The 19,920-nt window shown below is 36.5% G+C and overlaps 1 protein-coding gene across 1 annotated transcript in view; it reads right to left on the bottom strand.

The window, feature by feature from the left end:
• KLHL1 (kelch like family member 1) overlaps positions 1 to 19,920 on the bottom strand; it is a 323,361-nt gene that overhangs the window by 13,039 nt on the left and 290,402 nt on the right. Inside the window, exon 9 of the mRNA XM_084768289.1 lies at positions 18,766 to 18,978. Within this exon, the coding sequence (XP_084624415.1) occupies positions 18,766 to 18,978 (213 nt within the window). The remainder of the gene's footprint in view (positions 1 to 18,765; positions 18,979 to 19,920) is intronic.

Genomic DNA, 19,920 nt, shown 5'->3' with positions numbered 1-19,920 from the left:
TAGCCCAGACCCAGAAAGGTACATATGGTACATACTCACCTATAAACAGATATTAGCCACATAATGCAAGATAACCACACTATAATATACAGACTTCAAGAAGCTAATGAACAAGGAAGGCCCTGGGCAGGATGCTTAATCCTCATTCAGAACAGCAAATAGAATAGATGATGGAAGCAACTGACAAGAAGAAACAGTACAGAAACCTACTTCTAGGATTGCAAGCTAGTGCAATCATTGAGAAAATTGTCCTCTAGGTAACCATTCCAGTTTATTAAATAGGCTGTTTTGGGGAAGAAAGTAACAATGATTTATATATATATATATATATGAAATGCTGATATATTTAATTAAATGTATTGCAAATATTTTCAAATGAAGGCATACTAAATCATTATTTTCCTTCAACTCGTGATATGCAGGCTGTATCACATCTATGTTGGAAGTGACCATATACTCAGAAATATCCAGGCCTGTAATATTGCCTCTCTCATGATTCTGTAAAGATTTTTTTCTACTCAGAACTGTACAGAGTTTTCTGTTTGCCTAGACACATGGCAAGTTATCCTCAAAGTAAATTAATTTTTTTACTTTTTTGACATAATTTTTTTCAGACAAGCCGGGCTTGGTGGCACACGCCTTTAATCCCAGAACTTGGGAGGCAGAGGCAGGCAGATCACTGTGATTTCGAGTCCAGCCTGGTCTACAAAGCGAGTCTAGGACAGCCAGGGTTATACAGAGACATCCTGTCTTGAAAATCAAAATAAAAAACAAACAAACAGAAAAAAATGGTTTCAGATGGATAAAAATATCATGTAACCATTAACTATGTATCACATAACAGCATTGTTGTTTTTAACAAAAGTAATTTTAAGTATTTAAAAACTATTTGCTGGTTTATTAAAAAAAAAAAAAAGAATAGGCAGTGGCAAAGTTTTGCTTTTGTATTTGGTCTGTCTCCCTCTCCTGCATGGTACCTTGGTGAGCTTTGTAGCATCGTATCTATTAAACTTTATAGCCCTCAGGCAAGGGAAGCAGCAGTACATAGTGGATAAAATTGGCTGTAAATTGAAAACTGGCTAAAGGCATGTAACAGTCACGCAATATGAGTTCATTTTTCTTTGAAAATTCAAACTGCACTTTTGAAGCAGCATTAATCTTCAGGCATCATTATCACTTCTGTACATTAAGGATACCATTTTAATTAAAAATAGGTATTGATAATTTGTCTTAAATATCAAATGATTATTAGAAAGGAAATGGTCTGTTGACTCAAATTTCAAAGCAAGATTTAGATGGAGAAATTTAAATACAGAATTATTTGTAGCCTAATACGTATACCAGCCAACAAAACAAAGTGAGAAAGAAAACAAAGATCAGGAAAAGAAACACAAAACAATGTCAGACTCTCTGCTTGGAAACCACATCAGCCAGGGAACCAGGTAGAGGATCCTCATTCTCCTTCATATTCTTGCATTTTTAATTTGTTAGTTTAATCCTCAACCCTGTAGCAGAAGACATGCAGAACTCTGTATTTCCCCTTCCTCCATTCAACGGGAGCTCCACTGATTCTAATGGCAGATCCAGCATAATCCCTTCTGTGGACCACCTCAGGCTGGTCCTCACTCCAGAGCATCATCAGTAAATACCTAGAAAGAGATTCTAACTGGGACTTACAGGAGTCACACATCACTAGGATTCAGAAGAATCCCCTCTAAATCAGCTTACAGCCACCACAGATTCATAATACTTAGATATGTCAACAGAAACCACAGGGAGAAAACAAACCCAACAAAGAAAACCAGATGTCAACACCTAGATTTAGAGACCCAGATGCCTAGGTGCCAGTAAAGAGACACAATTAATAACAGCAAAGGAATATGTCTCCACTAAAGCCTAGTTATAATATAACTTTAGGCTCTGAGAAATGCAAGAGAGCTGAAACAAGAGGCCAAAATTTAAAATAGTAATTAAAAATGTTGAAAGACCTTAAACAGAAAACAAACAAATCCATAAATAAAATCAATTAAAATACAAATGAACAGCGCAATGGGGTGAAAAAAAGCTCAAGACATTAAAGTGGAAATTAAATCATTTTGAAAACTGAAAGTGAAGTGAGAATTGAAATGGAAAGTGAAACTGAAACAGGAACCTCAGAGGCAATCTTCACCAACAAAATTCAGGAGATGGAATTAAAAATCTCATGCATTGAAAACAAGATAAAAGAAATAGATGCCTCAGCCTAAGAAAATGTTAAATCTTAGAAAATTTAGGCAAATACCCAAGAAATCTTGAGTATACTGAAAACAACAAATCCATGAAAACTATGCAAAGAGAAAGGGAAAGAAACCTAGGTCAAAATCAAAGAAAATATCTTTTAAAACTCATAGAATAAAATTCCCTAACCTAGAAAAGGTACAGAAGCATGCAGGATACAATGTACAGATTAAATCAGAAAATAAATTCCTTATTACACATAACAATCAAAACACCAAGCATATAGACAAAGAATCTTGTGCTGAATCCAGAAACACCTTAACATCAATGATAGACATTACCTCTGAATAAAAGAATAAAAATAGATGTTTTATGAAAATAAGACCTATGAAAAACATTGTTGTAGCTATTTTAATATCTGACAAAATAGGCATTGAACCAAAATCAGAGGAGATAGGGAAGAACATTACATACTCATCAAAGTAAAATTCCACCAAGAAGGTATCACAATTCAGAACATCTGAGCACTTAGCAAAAGGAGAAACATCCTATAGCTTAAATTACATATTGACATGTACACTCTACTAGTGGGAGATTTCAGTACATTTCTTTTTACCAATATACAGGTCATTTAAGCAAAAGGAGAAATGCTGGAGGTAAGTGACATTATAAACCAAATGAACCTAATATTGACAAAAGTTTCATTCAAATGAAAGAGTATATTTTCTTCTCTTAACCTTATAGAACTTTCCCCAATATTGACCACATGCTCAGATATAAAGTAATTCTCAATAGATATAAGAAATTTGAAAAGGGGGAGGAAGTCCTCCTAAGTCACAATCATAGGGGAGGGGAGTAAGGGGGAAATGGGAGTGAGGGAGGAATGGGAGGATACAAAGGATGGGATAATCATTGAGATGTAATAAGAATAAATTAATAAACTAAAATTTAAAAAAAGAAATAAAATAATCCCTATATAGCCAAAAAAAAAAAGAAAGAAATTTGAAAGGAAGAAGCCAAAATATCTTATTTATTTAGATGTGATATGATAGTATATACAAATGACCCTTAAAAATTCCATTGGGATACTCCTAAGCTGATAAGCATTTTCAGCAAAATAGTTGCATATAAAATTAAGCTAGAGTAATCAATAGTCCTACATACAGATGAAAAACAGGCTGAGAAGGAAATCAGGGAAACAATGCAATACCCTCAAGTTATATAAAAGACCATGGGGGTAACTCTAACCAAATAACTGAAAGTTTTTATGGTAAAGACATTGAAAAAAATAAAGATAACAGAAGGCAGGACTTTTTTCTATTCTCATAGAGCAGTAGGATCAATATTTTTAAAATGGCCAATCTACCAACAATTATCTACACAATCAATTTGTATCAAATCCCTATCAAAACCACAACTCAAAATTTCACAGATATTAAAAGGAAAATTTTCATCCTCGTACGAAAACATAAAACCCAGGATAGCTATAGAATACTGAATAATAAAACAGCATTGGAAGTATCACCATCCGAATTCTCAAAATGTTATGCATAAACATAGCAATAAAATCAGTATCAGACTGGTTCAGAAACAGACAGGTTGATCAGTAGATGCACATATCTATGCACAATTAGTTTTTTTTTTTTAAATAAAGAACCCAGAAATACCCACTAGAAAAAGATAGCATCTTCATCGAATGTTCCTGGTCTAACTGGATGGCTGCATTGCAGGCATCCCATGCCTACCACACTATGGGAGGTAGTTTACAGGACTGATTTCTGCCCTGCCTCAGGTTAACTAGGCTGTTTTAAAGTTAACAAAAGAAAAAAAAAAAGAATTTTCCGAAGTGACCCATACTTATCACTCTACACAGAATCTAAGCTCTCAACATAAAACCACATAATCTGAACCTTACAGAAGAGAAAGTGGAAAATAGCTTTAAACTTATTGTCACAGGAAAATACTTTCTGAACAGAAGACTGATAGTGCAGGTAATAAGACCAACAATTAGGAACATGATCAACATCGTGAAACTGAAAAGCTCTCCATGTGAAAGGACACTGTCATTCAAAGTGGCTACTTAAAGGATAGGAAAATATTTTTTCTCTTATAACTTTTCCTTAATTGTTCATACTCCTAGACCTCATGTTAATATCAACATCACAAAAAAAACATTGCAACTTTTAAAAGTTCTACACTTTTTAAATATTCAAACACTTTAAAAGTTCAATCTCTTTAATTCAAAGTCTCCTTAAAACTACAAAGTCCCTCAGCTATAGACTCCTGTAAAATAAAAAATAAGTTACCTGTCACTTATTCTAGGATGGAATAATTAAGGCACAGTTATAATCAAAGCAAAACCTAAGTTTAATACTTTAATGTTTGTGCTTGATATCTGGGATCCACTCAGGATCTTCTGTGCTCCAAAGCCCTTTGTAAACCTCCATTTCTGAGGCTGTGACCTCCACAGCACACATAGTGTATTTTCTAAGGTCAGGTAGTCCCAGCTGTCTTTGGTAGTCATCCCACGGAACTGGCATCTCTAAATTGTTGAAATACCCACAGCAGCTTGGATGCACTCTCTTGGAGTCTCTTCAAGGACACCGATGCTGCCATATGGCGCCAATCCTCTCAAATTGCCAAGCCTCCACTGCTTTCCACTGCCCTCCATACCTTCAATACCATTACCATCTGTGAAACTCTTACACATTACCAAGTTTGACAGAAAAGCACAAGGTAGAACTTTGGCTCCTGTCACAGTATAGCATTTGTGTTCTGCCTCCAAGGAAACACTTTATTTATGACCCTCAGTCATGTTGGTCTTTCTTAAAAAAATGTATTCAGACTATGTCCTGACTGTTATCCTCTCACCTGTATCTTCCCATTCCCCCTCCCTCTCTCTTTAACCTCCTATAGACCTGTGAGAGAAGGGAACCTCCTTCCCCACCATATGATCACAGCCTATCAGGTCTCATCCGAAGAGTCGGCTTCCTCTTTCTCTTAGTCCCACCAGGCCTCCCACCAAGGGGAAGTGGTCAAATAGAAGGCACCAGAGTTCACGTCAGAAGCAGTCCCTGCTCTCCACACATGATGGAGAATGAGCTGTCCATTGGCTAGATCTAAATACAGGGTCTAGGTTTACCGCATGCTTTGTCCTTGGTTGGGATAACAGTTGTGCAGAACCCCTGGTTCCAGATCTGCCATTATGCTCTTCATGTGGGGATCCTGGACTCTCTGGGTCCTTCTATTCTCCATTCTTACATACCTTCTCAGCTGGAGTGTAATAGTGAATTCCAGCATTTGTCTTGATCCCCTGCTGAGTGAAGACTCTCAGAGAACATCCATGTTGGTCTAATATCTACTTATAAGTGAGTATATACCATGTGTACCTTTCTGGGTCTGGGTTAATTCACTCAGGATGATCATTTCTAGTTCCATCCATTTGCCTACAAATTTCAAGATTTCCTTGTTTTTAATAGCTGAGTAGTATTCCATAATGTTTACGTACCACAGTTTCTTTATCCATTCTTTGATGGAGGGTTGTTTCTAGATTCTGGCTATTATGAATAAGGCTGCCATGACCATATTTGAGCAAATGTCCTTATTATGTGGTGGAGTATTTTTTGGGTATATTCCAAGGAGTACAATAGCTTGGTCTTGAGGTATCCTTATTCCCAATTTTCTGTGAAAGCACCAGATTGACTTCCAAACTGGTTGTACAATTTTGGACTCCCACCAGCAATGAAGAAGTGTTCCCCTTTTTCCAAGTCTCGAACCATGTGCTGTTACTTGAGTTTTTGATCATAAGATGGAACTTCAAAGTAGTTTTGATTTGAATTTCTCTGATGACTAAGGACTTTGAGCATTTCTTTAGGTGGTTCTCAGTCATTCAATATTCCTTTGCTGAGAATTCTGTTTAGCGCCCCATTTTTTTTTTTACTTGGGTTATTTGGTTTGGTGCTGTTTAACTTCTTGAATTTTTTTATATATTTTGGATATTAGCCCTTTGTCAGATATAGGGTTGGTGAAGGTATTTTCCCAGTCTGTAGGCTGTCACTTTATTCTGTTGACAGTGTCTTTTGCCTTACAGAAGTTTTTCAGTTTCTTGAGGTACACTTTATTAATTGTTGACCTTAGAGCCCTGGCTGTTGATATTCTGTTCAGGACATTGTTTCCTATGCCAAAAAGTTCAAGGCTCTTTGACATTTTTTTCCTTCCAACAAATTTAGTGTATTTGGTTTTATGTTAAAGTCTTTAATCTACTTGGACCTGAAATTTGTGCATGGTGATAAATATGAATCTACTTGCATTTTTCTACATGTAGACATCCAGGTAGAACAGCTCTACTCGTTGAAGATGATATCCTTTCCCATTATATGGATTTGGCTTATTTGTCAAAATAAAGTGTCAGTAAGTATGTGGGTTTATTTCTGAGTCTTTGATTAGATTCCATTGCTCAACCAGCCTATGTCTATGCCAGTACCATGCTGATTCAATTACTGTTGCTCTATAATACAGCTTGAGATCTGGGATGGAGATTCCTCCAGAGGATTTTTTATTGTACAGGATTGTTTTAGCTATTCTGCTTTTTTTTTGTTGTTTTGTTTTCTTTTGTTTTTTCATATGAAATTAAGAATTTGTCTTTCAGGTTCTTTAAAAACTGTGTAGGTATTTTTATAAGGATTGCATTGAATCTGTAAATTTCTTTTGGTAAGATGGCCATTTTACTATGTTGGTTCTCCTGATGCATGAACAAGGGAGATCTTTAATGAATACAAATCCAATGGAGGGATAACTTGAAAATGAACTTGAAGCACATTTCCCAGATGGGTAAGAGGCATTTAGTGGAGGGCCTCAGTAAGCTAGACATGATGTACTTCAAGATCCAACTCTATCACTCTTGAACATAGAAAGATGCTACCACCAATTACAGAGCAAATTGATAAACCATGTTATCTATATTTTGTTCATGATAGCCAGAAATTGGAAACAGACTGGATATTTGTCAACAGATGAATGTATAAAGAGTTTGTGGTTACTTTACATAATGGAATATGACTCAACATTTAAAAAATTAAATCATGACATTCACACATAAATGTATATAGCTAGAAAAAAAATCCCATATAAGGTAAATCATGCACAAGAATAAAATATGATATGTATTTATTTATATGTGAGTGTTACCTGCTAATTCTTCAATAAACATGCTGAAATTCATATAGCCACAGTGGTTAGGTATAGAATAAGGCATTAAATTTAGTGTTTGTGCTTCCTTAGAAGGGGAACTGAAGTAGATAGCAATGGATAGACTGGGGAGGCATGGTGGGCTAGAATAGGAAAATCAGATGGGAAGGGGAGAAAATAAGGTGGCAAGTGAGGAGAAACTGGAGGGATAGTTAAAACTAAGGGCCACCTAATGGAAGTATAGAAACCCAGCGCAGCGCGCGCACACACACACACATACACAGATACACACTGAGATATAAATAAAATCATCAAATGATGAGGAATAAAAAGCCCCAATTGGACATCTTTCAGTGCTAGAGTGGTATGGATATGAAATGTAAAGAGTTCAAGATAGAAGTAAATGAATTATATTTGAATATTTTTCATAATAATGACTAAGGTTAGCGAGATCTGCTTTAAAATAAATAATTTCAGGTAATTTTATTATATTTGAACATCTATTGGATATTATACAGTAGCATGCTCATGTCAGAGACAACGCATGAGTAGAAATATTTGAAATACTGCTAACTGATATTACATAGTGTGTTTTTATGGTTGTTTCCACATTGGTTTAATAAAATTGTCATTTGCTATACAAGCTCTACATTTGATTATTGTTTTTATTATGATGATTTAGCCTTTGTAGTGAATGAGAGGATATAGGACTATTATAAACTTTAATTTCAACATTGTCTATTATATTTTATTTTTTTAATAGAATTAAAATCTTTGTATCTAATAATATACATATATTATGAATGATTGTTGCAAATAGGAACTATTATTTTATATTTTGTCTTATTTTTATGAAAGGTCCTCATTATATAATCAATGCTAGATTCTTACTCAGAGCAATTATTCTGTCTCCGGCTCCTAAGCAGTGTGATTATAAGTATTTACCAATATTATTTCTTCAAATGAATTTTATTGAATCTATTTTAAAATAGGGTGCTTAAGTACTTATATTCTCAAAGAAGTTGCATATTTATATGCAAGCCTATAAGTGGGCACCTCTTTGCCACACCAAAAAACCAAACTATCAAAGTGAAATAATAAAATATATCATAAAATTCTTATATATTCCATATTATGCTCATACAGCTGACTCCAGTATTAAGATAAGGAAGGAGCAAAATAAGAGAAGATAAAATAATGGGATGGGGAAAAAAGTATTGACTACTAAGATAACAGTTAACATAATGAAAATATTCTATTAAAACATTTTGTTATAAAAAATATTTTGAAGGTATTTTGATAGTATAACCATTTGGCAAGACACTAATATCAGTTTTTATCCTAGGGAGACTTATGTTCTTCCAAGTCTTCAAAATTTGATAAAGATTAAAATACTGGCCATTGAAATTCCTTTTTGTGAGCATGTCTTCGATTTAATAAAAAAGTAACTAGTCATCCTATAGAATGCTGTCACTACTCTATGATGAAGTACATCTTACCTGGTATGTCAGCATGAAAAGTCTAACACAGAGTATGACCGTTGGTGTCTTTAATCCTCCAGCAGCCTACATAGCATGTCCCAGTACTATGAAAAACCCACCATGTAAGAATATCCCCAGTCAGTTTGAGATTGATTTCAGGATATTCTGTAACTGGAATGTATGGTGTCTTAAGCAATATTGTCTTACTGTTTTGTTATGGTGGAAAACAGAGTGATGGTCAGAGCTTCTGTTGTTTGGGAAAGCTTGGGCAGCTTTTATTTTACTTGTTTCCCAGTGGGCAGCAGTCAACGGAATGATGCATAACTGATTAAAGCACTCTGAGTCATATACTTAGTACTCAGTCCTAAATGGAAAATCTATATAGACACCAAACCTATAGCCGGGGCTTTTGTAACATTGAGAAAGAGAATACAGAAATACTGTAACATCAGAGGTTAGGAAGTATTACTGTGAACTTCTGGGTGTAAACATGTGTATTACAACTGTGGACTCAAAGAAGTTGTTACCTGTACAAGTGCTAGACAGGATCATGTAAGCAATATTGATCTGTAACTGGATGGAGACGATTAGGTTGTGGTCTGCATGTGGTCTGCATCTCATATAAAGACATTACTGGCAGTGCACAGAAGCAGGGAGAAAGAGAATCATTATATATTGAGAATACAGCCAATAGTAGTTTTTCCTATGCTCAATTTACTGGACCCAGACTCATGCACACATGGGAAGCACTGACCAGACTTAGTGGAGTATAAAAACCAAAAACCATTAAATATGTGAAGAAATGTTAGAAGGTAAATTAAGTCATTTAGAATGGGAACCAACCCTACATTTGACAAAGATATAATATCCAAAATATATAAAGAGCTCAAGAAATTAAACACCACCAAACCAAATAACCCAATTGAGAAATGGGGCTTGGAACTAAACAGAGAATTCTCAATGGAGGAATATCAAATGGCTGAGAAACACTTAAAGAAATGCTCTACCTCCTTAATCATCAGGGAAATGCAAATCAAAACAACTCTGAGATTCCATCTTACACCCATCAGAATGGCTAAGATCAAAAATTCAAGCGACACCACATGCTGGCGAGGATGTGGGGAGAGAGGAACACTCCTTCATTGCTGGTGGGAATGCAAACTAGTACAACCACTTTGGAAATCTATCTGGTGCTATCTCAGAAAACTGGGAATAGGGCTTCCTCAAGACCCAGCTATTCCACTCCTTGGAATATACCCAGAAGATGCTCCAGCACACAACAAGAAAATTTGCTCAACCATGTTCATAGCAGCCTTATTCATAATAGCCAGAACATGGAAACAGCCTAAGTGTCCATCAGTAGAAGAATAGATAAAGAAACTGTGGTACATATACACTATGGAATACTACTCAGCTATTAAAAACAAGGAATTCCCGAAATTTGTGGATAAATGGATTGAGCTAGAAATGATCATAATGAGTGAGTTAACCCAGAAGCAGAAAGACTCAAATGGTATATACTCACTTATATCTGCATATTAGCCCAAGGGGCATGTCCCACGAAAGCCTTCACTTACCAGGAAACTGAGACAGAGGGGAGGACATTCTAGTGGGACTCTAGATGAGAGAAGCATGGGAGAATAGCAAAGTAGAAGGATCCAGAGGGTCCTAGAAGCCTACAAGTAGAACATTATGATAGGCAGATTTGGGCCCAGGGGTCCTGCTCAAACTAAGGCACCAGCCAAGGACAATACAGGCGGTAAACCTTAAACCCCTACCCAGATCTAGACAATGGACAGAACATTCTCCACAGTAGAGTGGAGAGTGGGATATGACTTTCTCACATACTCCTGTGCCTCACCTTTGACCATGTCCCCTGGAGGGGGAGACCTGGTGGCACTCAGAGGAAGGACAGCAGGTTACCAAGAAGAGACTTGATACCCTATGAGCATATACAGGGGGAGGTAATCCCCCTCAGGAACAGTCATAGGGGAGGGGAATAAGGGGAAAATGGGAGGGAGGGAAGAATGGGAGGATATAAGGGATGGGATAACCATTGAGATGTAACAAGAATAAATTAATAAAGTAAAAAAAATAGAATGGGAACTAGCAGCAAAATATTATCATATTATATTGTGTATGTGTATAAAATTAAAAAAATAATTCATGTGTATGAGTATTTTGCTTAAATGTATGTATGTGTGCTACTTACAGAATCCAAAAAAGGGTGTTGAATTCCCTAGAAATGAAGATAGTGATATTTGTGAGCAACCATGTGGGTTTAGGTAATCAATTCCTGAGAGTCTGAAAGATCAGTTAGTGCTCTTGTACAATTTCTGGGGTCCTGCTGTTCTTTGTGAGGCACCAGAGTATGTGAGAAAGTCATATTCCACTCTCCACTCAACTGTGGAGAATGTTTTAACCATTGGCTAGATCTGGGTAGGTGTTTAAAGTTTACCGCAGGTTACCGGAGACTAAGAAATAACTATGACAGTAGAAATTAACATCCTAGAAGCCTACAAGTAGAACATTATGATAGGCAGAATTGGGCCCAGGGGTCCCGCTCAAACTAAGGCACCAGCCAAGGACAATACAGGCGGTAAACCTTAAACCCCTACCCCGATCTAGACAATGGACAGAACACTCTCCACAGTAGAGTGGAGAGTGGGATATTACTTTCTCACATACTCTGGTGCCTCACCTTTGACCATGTCCCCTGGAGGGGGAGACCTGGTGGCACTCAGAGGAAGGACAGCAGGTTACCAAGAAGAGACTTGATACCCTATGAGCATATACAGGAGGAGGTAATCCCCCTCAGGAACAGTCATAGGGGAGGGGAATAAGGGGAAAATGGGAGGGAGGGAAGAATGGGAGGATATAAGGGATGGGATAACCATTGAGATGTAACAAGAATAAATTAATAAAAAATATGAAAAAAAATTTCTGGGGTCTGTAGAAGAAGAACAGAGAAACAGGTCTAGAACTCATGGAACGCAGCCCTCTGCTTAGCAAACCAATGATGGATATGTCTTCATAAGGCATAACCTTGAGAACTACATGACATGAGGACTTCATGCTGTTATGGAGAATAGCTAGGCTTGTTACCTTTGCAGTCCTTATAATCCCCTTAATATATGAAATGTGTAAGTACTAAAAATGGGGCTTCCAGCCCCTCACTGAGTAGTATCATTGGAATACTCAATAACAATGCTTGATCCCTTTCAAGCGTTGCTGCTGGAGCAGATTAATGATTCAACCACCATCTCTGAAAACAACCTGCAGATGTAGATTGCTAATAGTGATCATTACCCTTAGAAAGGATTTGGAAAAATAGATTGTTCAACAAGATTAGGTAAAGATGCTTCTGGTGATGACTCTAACATAGAAAGTCTTATTTTAGCAAAGTAAGGTAAAGATGTTTTTGCTGCTGGCCCTGATATAGGAAATCTTAGGGAACAATTGAAATGGGGAGAAAGCACACTCTTATTAGTAAAACTAGAGACTTTTTGAAGTTGGCAAAGCAAGAATAATGGCCCATAGCAGCACTGGCAGACATGACTCTTTCAAATTTAGCTGGTGACTGAGATGACAATTGATTTCTTTATTCTATTTTTCTACCCTCAGCCTCCTGATATTATTTAATAAAACATATTAATGAGTGTATGAGTACCTTTATGACTTAAAGTAGAACTGGCTAATTATTTCTGTATAGGAGTTTAGATTTGTGATTCTTTTTAGATCTTTATAAGATTATTTCTTAAGAAAATTGATTCCTTCTTTGTAAACGCAAGTTACAGCCTGCCAGTAAAGAAAAGCTAGCTGTGAAATTACCTTGTCTGCTTATATTCTGTTAATATGTAACAAACTGCTTATGTACAAATGTATGTGGGTTCTTAGAAATAACTTGTTATTCATGTTTGGTCATTACTCATAATATGTAAAACATTTGATCATGTGAAGATTTGGGGAACATGATTTTCTTAAGTATATCCATTGTAATCATTTATTTATAGAGAAATAGAATATAAACACACTGTAATTTTTGTACTGCTTGAAAGATTTTGTTGGGGGTATATAAACTGTGAGTATAAAGTGAAGGAAAAGAAAAAGGTTAAGAAAACAGGTAGGAATAAGGAGAAGGATGAAAATAAGAATATAATAATAAAAAGAAAACGGAGTTTGTTGAAACCTTCTTGTTGGAGTCTGTCTTTGTCATTGTGTGTATGTGTGTGTGTGTGTGTGTGTGTGTGTGTGTGTGTGTGTGTGCGCGCGCGCGCGATTCTTTTCTTTCCCTTTCTTTTTTAGCCACATGCCACCATCAGTGGAAGCCCCTCAGTAAGAGTCATCAGTTCTAGCCCCCGACTTACCACGATTAGTGGAAACTATTGCTGGAAACTATCAGTTCCAGCCTTGAAGGCTGCCCTCAGGGAAAGTCTACAGTGTCACCCAGCTAGCCACAGGATTCACGCCCCACCTCTGTTTTCCCCAGTTGATGTGGAAGCTGGAATTTGATATACAATTAGCCATCTCTATACCCTCCTCCACAAAAATAATTAACTTTAAAAACTTCTAATAGCTTTTACTTCATAGAAAATTTAAAATACTTTGTACATTGGAATATGAGTTTACATTTCACTGTTTTACTTAAGACATAACATGAGAATCAACAATTTGAGAGGGAGGGTTTTTTCCTTCTTTGGTTTTCTTTGTTTTTTGCCTATATAATCTTCATTACATTTCAGAAATCCTATCATTCTCAGGTAATTATCCCCCTCCCAAATGAACAGATGAGCAGTGGATTTAAAAGTGGATAAAGATGTGTAAAACTAGGGAATCTTTCAATTCTCATCACAGCAGCTTCTTTTAAGCCCCACAATTGGTGCTCCTTCAGAGACTGTATCTGAAAAGTGCTCAGCAGTACTTGGTACATCTACACCAAATCCCTCCTCCCAAGTGTAAGGAATCATTATGGAAGAAGGGCATTAAAACTGTGAAAGCCAGACTCAATAGATGACTAAAACAGAAGAGCATTTTGGGACACACCAAGCCAGTAGCACTTAAGAACTCTCCTCATATTTGTGACTCAAATCATGAGACCTGAGCAAATCAAGCCAGACAAACTCTAACATAAAAAAAAAGAGGTTGTGGTCATGAAGTCCTACCTCTATTACTTGCTGAGGAGAGAGCTGATTGCTACTAAGAGAGGGAATTCAGTTCTGTTCAATAATGTGACATCTGAAAGGCCTTCTATGTCCAATGCATAACTAGGCACCCATGTACATACTGGCAACACTAAGTGTGCACACTAGATATCTTTAAGAAAACACATAAGGATACAAGAGGGTGTCACTGATCACTTAGGGTATCTGATCAGCCGGAAGCAGTGATCACAGAATAACCGACAGGCCATACTGTGGAGCCCAAAATGCCAGCATATGTGTTTCCCAGATGAGAGGAGAGCCCACAGTGAGGGGAAAAAAAAAAGAGTGGGTCCAACCTCAGGTGACCTAGCTAATCCTAGAAAAACTTCTTGGTCAATCGGGCTTGAGGTCTCAGTTGCTGGCCATCTGCCTAATAGGTGTAAGATAGAATTTCAGAGTAATTTTGATTTGCATTTCCTTGATGACTAAGGACATTTTGCATTCCTTTAAGTGGTTCTCAGCCATTCGATATTCCTCTGTTGAGAATAATATGTTTAGCTCTGTACCCCATTTTTCATTGGATTATTTGGTTTGTTTAATTTTTAGAGTTCTATATATATATTGTGGATATTTGTCCTTTGTCAAATGTATGATTGATGAAGATCTTTTCCCAGTTTGTAGGCTGTTGCTTTGATCTGTTGATAATGTACTTTGCCTTATATAAGCTTTTCAGTTTCATGAGGTCCCATTTATTAATTGTTAATCTGAGAGTGTGAGCTGTTAGTTTTCTGTTCAAGAAGTCGCCTCCTGTGCCTATGATTTTGAGGCTTTTCCACGTTTTTTTCTTTAATAGATTGAGTGTGTCTCGTTTTATGTGGAGATCTTTAATTCACTTGGACTTTAGTAAAAGGTGGTAAATATGGACTTCCTTGCATTTTTCTACATGTAGACATCCAGTTAGACCAGCACCATTTGTTGAAGATGCTATCAGTTTTTAATTTATATGGTTTTGGTTTCTTTGTCAAAAATCAAGTATCTGCAGATGTGTGGGTTTATTTCTGGTTCTTTGATTTCATTGCATTGATCCACCCTTCTGTTTCTATGCCAGGACCATGCAGCAGCTTTTATTACTGTTGCTTTCTAGCATAGTTTGAGATTAGTGATGGACATTACCTCCCAAAGACCATTTAATGAACAGGATTGTTTCAGTTATTCTGATTTTTTTGTCTTTCCATATGAATTTGAGACCTTTCAAGGTCAGTGAAGAACTATGTTTATATTTTAATGGGAATTACACTGAATCTATAGACTGCTTTTGGTAAGACGGCCGTTTTTACTATGTTAATCCTACTGATCCATGATCAGGGGAGGTCATTCCATCTTCTGATATCTTCCTCAATTTCCATCTTCAGAGACTTGAAGTTTTTTTTTTCATACAAGTCTTTCAGCTGCTTGGCTAGAGTTACACCAACAAATTTTATTTTTTTGTGGCTATTTTACAGGGTGTTGTTTCCCTAACTTCTTTCTCAGTCTGTTTGTCTTTGTGTACAGAAGGACTACTGGTTTTGTTTGTCTGTCTGTTTGTTTTTGTGTATTTGGTTAATTTTGTATTCAGCCACTTTGTGGAAAATGTTTCTTAGATGTATGAGCTCCCTGGTAGCCTTCTTGGGTTCATTTATGTATGCTAGGATATAATCCTGAATGGTATACTTTGATATTCAGTTTGTACACTATAATAGAAAGAGCAATAAGAAAAAAATGTAAGCAAAGTACCACTTATATATAAATGGCTAGAGGCTAAGAAGTTACTCGCCTTATGAATAGTATCTTATAGACTTCAATTATTCTAAAAATGAGGACATATAGTGAATTTTATCAATCAATATCACTTACTAGGTGAATTTTTGTTATAAAACAAAATTTTGTCTGTTTCCCATACTATTCTTAACTCAGTCTTTTCATTCCCTGCCTTTGTGCCTGCTCTAAAGTGCTGGTGATATGTGTGCTCAATGTGAGAATTTATGGTCAGTTTTTTTTCCCACTGAGACCTTTTATTCTTTTTTTAAATTTATTTTTCCTTTATTAATTTATTCTTGTTACATCTCAATGGTTATCCCATCCCTTGTATCCTCCCATTCTTCCCTCCCTCCCATTTTCCCCTTATTCCCCTCCCCTATGACTGTTCCTGAGGGGGATTACCTCCCCCTGTATATGCTCATAGGGTATCAAGTCTCTTCTTGGTAAACAGATGTTCTTGACACCATTATTGCATAAAGCATGTGTCTCCATAAGATATCATCTTGATATATATGTGATATACATATATAAAGCAAAGTATGACTTATGACTATAATAATATATTAAAAGCACTGTTTACGTTATATGCAGAAAATAGCATTTCAGAGGAATTATTATACATCTTGATTTATTGATCACTTATGTAAGAAACCATCAGTATGAAATTATGCTTTGCAATGTGAGAAAGTGCTTCGAATCTGATAGGCAGTGTGAATTTACATAAGAATCATGATAATGCTCTGTTCTTCTTCATTACTTAAGCTATGCATACTCACTGAGTGCCTATAACTTAAAATAGCTCTGTATACTTAAATCTAACTTTGCTTCATAAACATATCCTGAGACTAAATTATTGCTGCTTGTGTAAACAAATAACAGTTCAATACATTATAGAGCAAACTCAGATAGAATTCTTTGAGGAAATATCATTTCCTTAGCAGTGTTTACCTAAAGTGTGTAAGGTAAAAGTGGCAGCCTTATCATATGCAATAATTCCTCCATATTCCAAAGTATTTAGTAGGTGAAAGTAAATGGCCCATGAGATCATTAGTAACTTCAAAATAAATGACTGTCTTAAATATTTACAAAACATTACATTTATTGGATTACTGAACACCTCAGTTTAACACATATGCATATTAGAGAATGCTTAATTGTAAAAACATCTTATATGTTTAGGAAAATGACTTTAAATTAGATTAACTGTTTATTTCCCACCTACTCTCCCATGCCCAAATATAATTATTATAGAATGATGTGGTTTCTTAATATCAAGATGTAATTTGTCATATATTCATCATGATGCATGGATACTATATTGTTCCTAAATACTGTGATCCCAACTTATTGTGGCCGTTTCACCAATATGTCACTAAAATGTGATCTGAAAATGGTTGTCTGCTGGTAGATCTTTAAAATGAGCAAACAATTTCTTGCCAAGCCTCTTTCCTTTTTACATTGTTTTGCCATGTCACTCATAGTGGCAGGACAACGATGCTATGAACACGGACTATGAGTAAGAAATCGCATGGTATTGTATCACTGAGACTGGGAAGTTAAAACAGAATCACTTATCCTAGCTAATAAACTAGTTATTATCTTGATATTGTCTATTTTCATTTCTGTGTAGATGAAGTTTCACGAATATGTAATTAGAACATTCACAAGCTTTGCTCAGCAGTTAAAAGTATCTGCTCCATACGGGTCCAACAGTTCTAAATGACCTCATACACCTACAAGAAAGCAATATATGCCAGTCTTATTAGACTAAACCTGAAGTCAAGGTACCAACTCATACCGCTGGTGTATCTGGTCCAGATTTTCCTAGAACCAGAACCAGGAACATTTCCTACATAAACCAGGGTTATAGAAAGTATATATTTCCAGGTTGTTTCAAAATGGTGTTAAGCGGAAGCTGTTGAAGAAAAGGAACAGGACAGGAGCCTATCATAGAGGTTCTCTGAAAGACGCCACCCAGACGAGGATCAAAGCAGATGCTGAGACACACAGTCGAACTTCAGGGTGGAGCACAGGGAATCTTATGGAAGAGTTGGGGGACAGGAAGACCTGGAAGGAACAGGAGCTCCACAAAGAGACCAATTGGATCCAACAAATCTGGCCATGGCAGGGGCGGAGGGGGGGGGGGGATGGCTTGCTGAAGAAACTGATGCACCAACCAAGGACCATTCATAGTGAGGATCTAGACCCTCTACACAGACGTAGTAGATAGGCAACATAGTCACATTGAGGATCCCATAACATGGGGAGTAGTGACTACTTCTGATATGGACTCTGGTGTCCACTTATGGATCACTTCCCCTTGGTGGAGCAGCCTTACCAGGCCACAGAGGAAGAGGATACAGATAGTCCAGATTAGACTCAATAGGCAGAGGTCAGATGTTCTGGGAGCAGGGCTCCCCTTTCTGAGGATGAGGGGAATGGGAAGAGAGAGGGAGAGCAGACCAGGAGGCAACAAGGAAGAGGGCTAAAATTGGGATGTAAAGTGAATAAATTAAAATAAATAGAAAGAAATCAATAAACAAAGCAAAGGGAGGTTAAGAACAAAATGGTCTCTGCTACAGCTTTGTGAGTTTGAAGTAGCATGATAACTACTCCATAGAGCAAATGGATAAAATAGCCATTTCTAAAAAGGATGATGAACCTTACTGTGTAATTAATGGCAATGCTTCACTTCAGTCGTCAGTTTAAGAACACAACAATAGAAATGTGGAGGATACTTGAGTATCACATGGAAATGCAGTTGTGGCTTTAAGCTAACGGAACAGAGGAAGCCAGATGGAAAATGCTCATATGCAAAATAAGATCCATAAAAAAAGAAGAATGGAAGTAAGACGGGAGGGAAGGTGAGTGGAAGAAAAAGAGACAAATTAAAAGAGTAGTCCTGAAGCATACGGGGCTTTCCTTGTGTCCTCGGCACTTACCTTTCCACATAGTCCAGGAGCCGGGAGCAGTGGTTTGAGGCAGGAGCGTCGTGACCACCCACTGCGTAAAGGAAACCATCACAGGTGGCAACTCCAACGCCCCCTCTCCTCTTACACATCGGTGCGCACATGCTCCACTTATTCGTATGAGGATCATAATATTCCATTGAACTTAAACAAGAGCTTCCGTCTCGGCCCCCAACTGAATATAACCTGAAACCACAATTAGTAAGATATTTAATATTACAGTTTGGATGATAAAAATGTAAACAAAAAAATTTTTTAAACAAAGTTCAGAGTGTAAGCTGAAAATAGAAACATACTACTTCAAATGTAGATCTTGTTGAAGGTAGCATTACAAACAATGCCATGTAGAAGTAATGCTTGTTATTGTGACATGCAGTATTCCTTGTGAACTTACATGAAAATAACTTTCCAATGTTAGATTCTGTATAGTTAGATTGTTTATAATAATGATTAAACAGCAATGACAGATCATTTTGAATACTCAGGAATATTTAATATATGCATCAAAATGTTGAGTAAGATATAGAACGATGACCATAGTGAGAGGATTGTGATTATTTTATTTGAAGTCAGTAATCATGTACAGATACTGCATTGCACTGTCATAGTTTAGAGCACTACACAAATATTCTAATGTATGTCATCATAACATCTTCCTCAGTGTGTATTCTTCAGCTTAAGCAAACTTCACAGGAAATTCATGAAACTGGTTTGAATAAGTGAGTCTAAAATTTACAATCATTGCTGTTGTAGTTGTTTTGTTGACAGGACTATAATAGGAACTTCAAATTTAAGTTCTGCATCACAACTGAGATTAAATGATTTAAACATACATTTTCTAACCCTCTAAACCTACTTTTCTTCATCTTATGGTAATTCATGAAGACTTCCACATTTACCTCAAATTATTTACTCATTTGGTATTTTTATGTCACACATTGACATATATATATGGCATACAGTGTGTGTGTGTGTGTATACTATATAAGCATTTTTTAAAATCTGCAATTTTTCTGGTGTATTATAGACAGATCAGACACATAGATATGTTTGCGGAAGCCACTATGTGCTACAATTCAGAATCGGTGTCAAGAAAACCTTGGTAAGTATATAGATTAAGTTTGCTAT

Source organism: Acomys minous, assembly GCF_964271855.1.
Source record: "Acomys minous genome assembly, chromosome: 18".
NCBI classification, from domain to species: Eukaryota; Metazoa; Chordata; class Mammalia; order Rodentia; family Muridae; genus Acomys; species Acomys minous.
The sequence above is the reverse complement of the archived record's forward strand: the minus strand, read 5'-3'. Positions and strand labels throughout refer to the sequence as shown.